Genomic DNA, 9,343 nt, shown 5'->3' on the forward strand with positions numbered 1-9,343 from the left:
TCCCCACCCCCACCTCTCTCCCCACCCCACCTCTCTCCCCACCCCCACCTCTCTCCCCACCCCCACCTCTCTCCCCACCCCACCTCTCTCCCCACCCCCACCTCTCTCCCCCCCACCTCTCTCCCCACCCCCACCTCTCTCTCCTCCTCCTCTCCCCCCCCCCCCCCCCCACCTCTCTTTCCCCATCGCCAGGGTGTGAGGGACAAAATCGCGAACGGCCATCGTTCTAAATGAGCTTTCTATCCCTGTCACAGCTGCTTCGGGAGGGAAAACCGGAGGAGAGACGGCAGACTCGGACTGGGGAAATGGTGAGTGCTATCTGACCCCCCCCCCCCCATCTCTGTGACCTCCTCCAGTCCCGACATCCCCCTCCCTATCTCTGTAACCCCCTCCAGCCCCCTCCCTATCTCTGTAACCCCCTCCAGCCCCCTCCCTATCTCTGTAACCCCCTCCAGTCCCTACACACCCTCCCTATCTCTGTAACCTCCTCCAGCCCCTACACCCCCTCCCTATCTCTGTAACCTCCTCCAGCCTCTACACCCCCTCCCTATCTCCGTAACCTCCTCCAGCCCCTACACCCCCTCCCTATCTCCGTAACCTCCTCCAGCCCCTACACCCCCTCCCTATCTCTGTAACCCCCTCCAGCCCCTACACCCCCTCCCTATCTCTGTAACCTCCTCCAGCCCCTACACCCCCCTCCCTATCTCTGTAACCTCCTCCAGCCCCTACACCCCCTCCCTATCTCTGTAACCTCCTCCAGCCCCTACACCCCCTCCCTATCTCTGTAACCCCCTCCAGCCCCTACACCCCCTCCCTATCTCTGTAACCTCCTCCAGCCCCTACACCCCCTCCCTATCTCTGTCACCTCCTCCAGCCCCTACACCCCCATCTCTGTAACCTCCTCCAGCCCCTAACACCCCCTCCCTATCTCTGTAACCTCCTCCAGCCCCCTACACCCCCTCCCTATCTCTGTAACCTCCTCCAACTCCCTACACCCCCCTCCCGATCTCTGTAACCTCCTCCAGCCCCTACACCCCCTCCCTATCTCTGTAACCTCCTCCAGCCCCTACACCCCCTCCATATCTCTGTAACCTCCAGCCCCTACACCCCCTCCCTATCTCTGTGCGGTTTGCAGGAGGGTTTGAGCGAATGAGGCAGAGATACGCGAAGGCTTAACAATTACACAACATCCGAGACCAGGAGAGATGAGAAGAATTTTTAATTTAAACGCAGCGAGTTGTAGTGATGGGGAAGGCGCTGTCTGACCGGGCAGCGGGAAAAGGTTCAATAGGAACTTTCCAAAGTGGGGGTTAGAATCGGGAAATACTGAAATATTTCCCGTGTTGGAAAAGTGTAACTACGAGGAGAGATGGGAGAGGTTGGGGTTATTTTCCCTGTGAATACGTGCGATTGAGGTGTACACAATTAATTTTTTTAAAATAAAGTTAAAGTGCCCAGTTTTATTTGGGAAAAAAAATGAAATGACAATCGCTTTATTGTCACGAGTAGGCTTCAATGAAGTTGATGTGAAAAGCCCCTAGTCGCCACATTCCGGCGTCTGTCCGGGGAGGCTGGTACGGGAATCGAACCCGTGCTGCTGGCCTGCTTGGTCTGCTTTAAAAGCCAGCGATTTAGCCCAGTGAGCTAAACCAGCCCAATTCCAATTAAGGGGCAATTTAGCGTGGCCAATCCACCTACCCCTGCACATCTTTGGGTTGTGGGGGCGAAACCCACGCAGACACGGGGAGAATGTGCAAACTCCACACGGTCAGTGACCCAGAGCCGGGATCGAACCCGGGTCCTCAGCGCCGTGAGGCAGCAGTGCTAACCACTGCGCCGCCGTGCCGCCCGAGATGTACAAAACCATGAGGGGAAAGGGCAGCACGGTGGCTCAGTGCTTAGCACAGCTGCCTCACGGCGCCGAGGTCCCGGGTTCGATCCCGGCTCTGGCTCACTGTCCGTGTGGAGTTTGCACATTCACCCCGTGTCTGCGTGGGTTTCGCCCCCACAACCCAAAGACGTGCAGAGTAGGTGGATTGGCCGCGCTAAATTGGCCCCTTAATTGGAAAAAATAATAGGGTAATCTAAATTAATGAAAAAAATCCATGAGGGGAAGAGATCGAGTGGACAGGATCAAGTTGTTTCCGTTGGTGGAGAATTCGAGAACCAGTTGACGTCGATTCAAGATGAGGGCAGAAGGTGTAGAGGAGACACGAGGAAGAACCTTTTTGACGCAGAGGGTAGCGGGGAGTCTGGAATTCGCTGCCCGAGTTGGTGGTGGAGGCAGAGACCCTAAACTCTTTTTTAAAAGTCCCCGGATCTGCGCCTTGTGCTGTCAGCTAGAGGGCTGTGGACCGGGTGCAGGGAGGTGGGATTAGAAAGGGTACTTGGGTGTCCTCGGGCTGGCACGGACAAGGTGGGCTGAATGGCCTGCTGTGTGCTGTGCGTTTTCTCTGGTTGCGGAAGGAGAGCAATTTACAGGGATGTGGAGGGGGGGCGGAGGTGCTGGTGGAGGTTTCGGGAGACGAGCAGACAGGTTAATCCTTCCGAACAACTGGCACGGACAAGATGGGCTGAATGGCCTGCTGTGCTGTAAGTTTTCTCTGGTTGTGGAAGGAGAGCAATTTACAGGGATGTGGGCGGGACGCGGGGGGGGGGGGGGGGGGGGGGTGGAGGTTTCGGGAGACGAGCAGACAGGTTAATCCTTCCGAACAACTGGCACGGGCAAGGTGGGTGAGATTAATAGCCCCCCCCCCCCTCCCCCACCTCCCTCCCCCCCGCCTCTCCTACACCGTGCCGGGTCTGTTATTCCCTCTGCTTCCTCCATTTGGCCAGACGGTTGAGTTCCTGAAGAATTCCAAGCTGGTGGTGAGGATGAAGAACAACGTGAAGTGGGAGCTGACAAAGGAACTTGTCTGTCGACATTTCCTGAAAGAGGTGAGTGAGGCGGAACCCTTGTGCTCTCAACTGCTGCCTTTGGGAAGGGGAGAAAGGGGAGGCTTCTGGGTACCCAGCAGGCCGGAGGCAACCGGTGCAGGTTGGTTAACCCAATGGGTTGGCTGGGGACAGTGTTCTGCCTGGCAACCGTCAGCGGTCGGTTCCCGCCGGGTGGTTCATATCAACGAGAACCTGCTGCGCGCCTCCTGACCCGCGAAGGACGAGGGGGCTGTGTTTGCCCCCCCCCTCCCCCTCTCCGCTGCCGTTTGCCCGCTCTCTCTCTGCGGTGAAGATCGTCACAAGCTGACGGTAAAGGAAGTACCCAACTGAAGGCCTTTAACTGGAGGACCTCCATCTGCGTTGTGTGTGCGTGACGACTCTGGGTCAAGTGGAGCCGGAATTTGCCGTGCGTAACCCAGGAAGTTGTAACAACAGGATGTGGGCCCAGTGTTTATCGCCAATCCCTAATAATTTTCCTTTTTCGAAAAACATTTTATTGAGGCGATTCTACATATACATCAAACACAAACAAAAAGTAAGCAAACAGGAATACAAATAATCACAACAAATAAAGGTCTAACACCCCCACCATCACACTCCCCTGCTCCCCTACCTCCTTTTTAACCCCCCTCCCCCCTCCCCAGCTGTTATGGGCCAGGGTTTAGAGAACCCCAAAGTGTATCATGGAGTTCCCCTGACCCACAACTTTTACTAGATTGTGGTATGGGGAGCACACGGCCCACCCTACAGGTGTGGCACAGCAGAAATGGAAAAGTATTCTTTTTTAATAAATTTAGATTACCCAATTCATTTTTTCCAATCAAGGGGCAATTTAGCATGGCCAATCTACCTACCCTGAACGTCTTTGGGTTGTGGGGGTGAAACCCACGCAGACACGGGGAGAATGTACAAACTCCGCACGGACAGTGACCCAGAGTCGGGATCGAACCCGGGTCCTCGGCGCCGTGAGGCAGCAATGCTAACCCACTGTGCCACCGTGCTGCCCGGAAAAGTATTTTTTAAAGCAAAACAATGTTTATTCTATGAACTCAAGTTAACCTTTTTAAAACATACAGTAAACATCTTAGCAACCATTAATTCAAATACAGCCCCCAAAGAATACAACACTAAGTAATCCTTTAAGCTTTCCTTTTTAACATCCGGAAGACTTAAAAACACCTTTTACCAGAAGCACATCAGGTTAAAGTCACTACTGAGAACATTTATAATTCTGAATTCACCAAATAATCCAGAGATAGTCTTTTCATGGCAGAGAGATCAACCGTACACCTGCTCTGTCTGGCTTCAGCTCCAACACTGAAAACGAAACTAAAACACACCCTGCAGCAAACAGCCTAAAACGAAAGTAGAAAGCTGACAGACTGCCCAGCTCCACCCACTCTCTGACATCACTGCAGTAGTGAACACCGATTTCTTAAAGGTACTCACAACAGATATTTATATACACACCCGTTTCTTAAAGGTACTCTCACATGACACGGCTCCCGCCATTCCAACAGGGTCCGTCTCCGGGCTACGAGGGAGGCAAAGCCAAGACATCGGCCTCTCTCTCGCCCCCCCCCCCCCCCGGACTCCCGGACTCCCGGGTCTCCTGAGACTCCAAAGATCGCCACCTCGGAGCCACCTTTCAGGACCTCCGCCACGACGTCGGCAAACTCCTGCCGGAATTCCCCCATGCTTCGGACTCGCCCAAAACATGTGGACGTGATTGACGGACCCACCCCCGCACCGGCCACACCTATCCTCCGCCCCTTCAAAAAAACCTCCTCATCCGGGATACGCGCCCTGTGGACCTCCTTACATTGAATAAGGCTAAGCCTGGAGCACAACAAGGATTCAGTCACACTCCTCCCAAGCCTCCACCCACAGCCCAGCCTCCACCTCCCTCCCTAACTCTTCCCACCACTTATGCTTCACCACCCCCAATCCATCAACGCTTTCTAAATTTCCGAAACTCGACCCTCACCTACCCCTCTTTTTGACACCACCTTGTCCATCCCTAATAATAATAATCTTTGTTATTGTTACAAGTCGGCGGCGCAGTGGGTTAGCCCTGTTGCCTCACGGCGCCGAGGTCCCAGGTTCGACCCCGGCTCTGGGTCACTGTCCGTGTGGAGTTTGCACATTCTCCCCGTGTCTGCGTGGGTTTCACCCCCCACACAACCCAAAGATGGGCAGGGATAGGTGGATTGGCCACGCTAAATTGTCCCTTAATTGGAAAAAATGAAATGGGTACATTAAATGAACAAAGAAATTATTGTCACAAGTAGGCATACATTAACACTGCAATGAAGTTACTGTGAACAGCCCCTAGTCGCCACATTCCGGCGCCTGTTCGGGTACACAGAGGGAGAATTCAGAATGTCCAATTCGCCCAACAAGCACGTCTTTCGGGGACTTGTGGGAGGAAACCGGAGCACCCGGAGGAAACCCACGCAGACACGGGGAGGACGTGCAGACTCCGCACAGAGTGACCCAGCGGGGAATCGAACCTGGGGCCCTGGAGCTGTGAAACAACAGTGCTAACCACTGTGCTACCGTGCGCCTAAATTGCTCCTCGAGAAGCTGCCATTTGAACCCGCTCGGAGGGGGAACTTGCAGGTGGGGGGGGGGGGGGGGGGGGTATTCCCCGTGTGTCTGCCGCCCCCCCTCGTCCTTCTAGATGGTAGAGGTGGCGGGTTTGGAAGGTGCTGTCGAAGGCGAGTGGCCGCGGTGCGTCTTGTAGACGGTGCGCACGGCTGCCGCTGTGCGTCGGGGGGGGGTGAAGGGAGTGAATGTCGGTGGTTAGCGTGTCGATAAAACGATCTCCGATCGTCCTTAAAAATCCATCTGGCGGTGCAGTGGGTTAGCCCTGCTGCCTCACGGCGCCGAGGACCCGGGTTCGATCCCGGCTCTGGGTCACCGTCCGTGTGGAGTTTGCACGTTCTCCCCGTGTCTGCGTGGCTGCCCGTCCCGTCAATGAATATCTGGTTATAAGTCAAGCGGCAGCTGCTTGACCTTTGGAGTGGCTGCGCTGAGAATGGAGGGCCCCAGGAACCTGGAAATAATTTCTTCCGCACCGTCACTCCGAATCTCTCCATGTAACGATCGGTTACCCCGGTTAAAGGCGGCGTGTGCCTCCGCCGACCTCACACGCTCCGGAGCACCCGGGTGGTTATCGCCGTGGCTGTCTCCGGGATCCTGCTGTGCATAGATTGCCGGCTCTCCCTAAATTGCCGGTGTTGGCGAGTCAGCTCCCTGAGCCGCCGCAGTCTGTGGAGTGATTGTTAGTTTTATTCCCGTCTCGGGTCGGTGCCCCCGACCACGCGGAGGTGGGGGGTGCTGCGGGATTCGCTGAATTGAGTGCATGACGTCTGACCGTTTCTCCCTCAGCTGCGACTGTTTGTGCCGCCTCAGGCGTTGAAGATTCCCGAGGAGCCGATCCGGACCTGGGGGGATCACTGGTGCGAGGTCTCAGTGAGTAATAGCGAGGATTTTCCTCCCGCGTTGCTGAATTATCCCCTCCCTTCATTGCGTTTGCGCCCATCGGAGACGGCAGGGTGTTCAGCATGACAGTGGGTCCCCCTACACTGTCCCCATCAAATACTCCCAGGACAGGTACAGCACGGGGTTAGATACAGAGTAAAGCTCCCTCTACACTGTCCCCATCAAATACTCCCAGGACAGGTACAGCACGGGGTTAGATACAGAGTAAAGCTCCCTCTACACTGTCCCCATCAAACACTCCCAGGACAGGTACAGCACGGGGTTAGATACAGAGTGAAGCTCCCCCTACACTGTCCCCATCAAACACTCCCAGGACAGGTACAGCACGGGGTTAGATACAGAGTAAAGCTCCCTCTACACTGTCCCCATCAAACACTCCCAGGACAGGTACAGCACGGGGTTAGATACAGAGTAAAGCTCCCTCTACACTGTCCCCAACAAACACTCCCAGGACAGGGACAGCACGGGGTTAGATACAGAGTAAAGCTCCCTCTACACTGTCCCCATCAAACACTCCCAGGACAGGTACAGCACGGGGTTAGATACAGAGTAAAGCTCCCTCTACACTGTCCCCATCAAACACTCCCAGGACAGGTACAGCACGGGGTTAGATACAGAGTAAAGCTCCCTCTACACTGTCCCCATCAAACACTCCCAGGACAGGTACAGCACGGGGTTAGATACAGAGTAAAGCTCCCTCTACACTGTCCCCATCAAATACTCCCAGGACTGGTACAGCACGGGGTTAGATACAGAGTAAAGCTCCCTCTACACTGTCCCCATCAAACACTCCCAGGACAGGTACTGGGCAGCACGGTAGCATGGTGGTTAGCATCAATGCTTCACAGCTCCAGGGTCCCAGGTTCGATTCCCGGCTGGGTCACTGTCTGTGCGGAGTCTGCACGTCCTCCCCCTGTGTGCGTGGGTTTCCTCCGGGTGCTCCGGTTTCCTCCCACAGTCCAAAGATGTGCGGGTTAGGTGGATTGGCTATGCTAAATTGCCCGTAGTGTCCTAAAAAGTAACGGTTGTTGGGTTACGGGTATAGGGTGGATACGTGGGTTTGAGTAGGGTGATCATTGTTCGGCACAACATTGAGGGCCGAAGGGCCTGTTCTGTGCTGTACTGTTCTATGTTCTATGTTCTAGGTACAGCACGGGGTTAGATACAGAGTAAAGCTCCCTCTACACTGTCCCCATCAAACACTCCCAGGACAGGTACAGCACGGGGTTAGATACAGAGTAAAGCTCCCTCTACACTGTCCCCATCAAACACTCCCCGAACAGGTACAGCACGGGGTTAGATACAGAGTAAAGCTCCCTCTACACTGTCCCCATCAAACACTCCCCGAACAGGTACAGCACGGGGTTAGATACAGAGTAAAGCTCCCTCTACACTGTCCCCATCAAACACTCCCAGGACAGGTACAGCACAGGGTTAGATACAGAGTAAAGCTCCCTCTACACTGTCCCCATCAAACACTCCCAGGACAGGTACAGCACGGGGTTAGATACAGAGTAAAGCTCCCTCTACACTGTCCCCATCAAACACTCCCAGGACAGGTACAGCACGGGGTTAGATACAGAGTAAAGCTCCCTCTACACTGTCCCCATCAAACACTCCCAGGACAGGTACAGCACGGGGTTAGATACAGAGTAAAGCTCCCTCTACACTCTCCCCATCAAACACTCCCAGGGCAGGTACAGCACGGGGTTAGATACAGAGTAAAGCTCAGTGTATTTAGTGTTGACAGTGTTTGAGGATAACGTGGTGCAGTTGGATGGGGTAAAATGTAAATCCAGTCAGTGCACCGTGTAGGTTGATGTTGTTTTCAATGTGCCCCCTATAATTAGAAACTTTGTGGCCTGGGCTATTTCCAGTGTGGGTGTTAAATCTTCAGGAAGAATGGAGTGCTGCTTTACTGTGTCCTTGGTAAACAGCGACTTCACTTCGGGCGAGGGGTCCTGGTGGAGGTCGCTGCCAATTCCCGGCGGTATAATCCTCCCGTCCGCTGGCCCCCTGTAACATCCGAGTGGCTCGGCAGGGGAAGGGCTGATTGCTGAACCCTCCCCCTCTCCCCCCCCCCCCCCCCCCCCCCTCCTTTGTGTCAGGTGATGTGAAGATCGAGTTTTGTGCAGAGTCTGCTGAAGTGAAATAAAGGTGTTTGAGTAAAGGAGCAGAACCTTTGACTCTTTATACAACAGCAGCTGAACGTTTAACCCCCCCCCCCACCTCCCCCCCTCCCCGCCGCAGGTGAACGGGATCGAGACCGTCCGCATGCCCATGTCGGTGGTGAACTTCGAGCGGCCGAAGACCCTGCGCTACAAGGAGTGGCTTCGCCGCCAGCGGGAGGCGGGGGAGAAGGCGGCGGAGCAGGACGGGGCGGGAGAGGAGCCCCCCAGGGCGAGCTGAGACGACGGGACGTCCAGGGAATCACGGCCGCTCCTCGATTCTGCCCCGTCCGCGTCACCGGGAGCGCGGGGCGACTCTCGGGCAGATGGGTGAGGGTGACGGTTTAAACCCCCCCCCCCCCCCCCCCCCTCCTTCCCCTCCACTTCCTACCGTTAATGTGTGCACTGTGGCTGCGGAGTGGATTGTACCCAGCATTGACTGTAACCATATTATTAAAGGACTCATTTCAATCGACGTGTGATTGCGGAGCCTTGTACAACAATCGTGCCTCACGGTAGCATGGTGGTTAGAATCAATGCTTCACAGCTCCAGGGTCCCAGGTTCGATTCCCGGCTGGGTCACTGTCTGTGCGGAGTCTGCACGTCCTCCCCGTGTGTGCGTGGGTTTCCTCCGGGTGCTCCGGTTTCCTCCCACAGTCCAAAGATGTGCGGGTTAGGTGGATTGGCCGTGATAAATTGCCCGTAGTGTAAGGTTAATGGGGGGATTGTTG

General features: G+C 55.3%; 1 protein-coding gene across 1 annotated transcript; it reads left to right on the forward strand.

Annotated features, from left to right (window-relative positions):
* The first annotated feature begins 230 nt into the window (after nucleotides 1-230).
* Nucleotides 231-8,980, forward strand: LOC119958611 (39S ribosomal protein L9, mitochondrial-like). The gene is made up of 4 exons (XM_038787091.1): nucleotides 231-308; nucleotides 2,836-2,937; nucleotides 6,331-6,414; nucleotides 8,695-8,980. The coding sequence occupies exons 1-4, from the start codon at nucleotides 231-233 to the stop codon at nucleotides 8,851-8,853; spliced, it is 423 nt and encodes a 140-aa protein (XP_038643019.1). The 3' UTR covers nucleotides 8,854-8,980.
* Nucleotides 8,981-9,343: the final 363 nt, after the last annotated feature.

This window comes from Scyliorhinus canicula, chromosome 30 (genome assembly GCF_902713615.1).
Source record: "Scyliorhinus canicula chromosome 30, sScyCan1.1, whole genome shotgun sequence".
Lineage (NCBI taxonomy): Eukaryota > Metazoa > Chordata > Chondrichthyes > Carcharhiniformes > Scyliorhinidae > Scyliorhinus > Scyliorhinus canicula.

What these genes read in the sequence shown, in the direction of transcription:
- LOC119958611 (XM_038787091.1), top strand. Translation starts at nt 231, where the DNA reads ATGAGCTTTCTATCCCTGTCACAGCTGCTTCGGGAGGGAAAACCGGAG. An exon ending in GTCGACATTTCCTGAAAGAG is followed by an intron (nt 2,938 to 6,330) that starts GTGAGTGAGGCG and finishes TTTCTCCCTCAG; the next exon opens with CTGCGACTGTTTGTGCCGCC. An exon ending in ATCACTGGTGCGAGGTCTCA is followed by an intron (nt 6,415 to 8,694) that starts GTGAGTAATAGC and finishes TCCCCGCCGCAG; the next exon opens with GTGAACGGGATCGAGACCGT.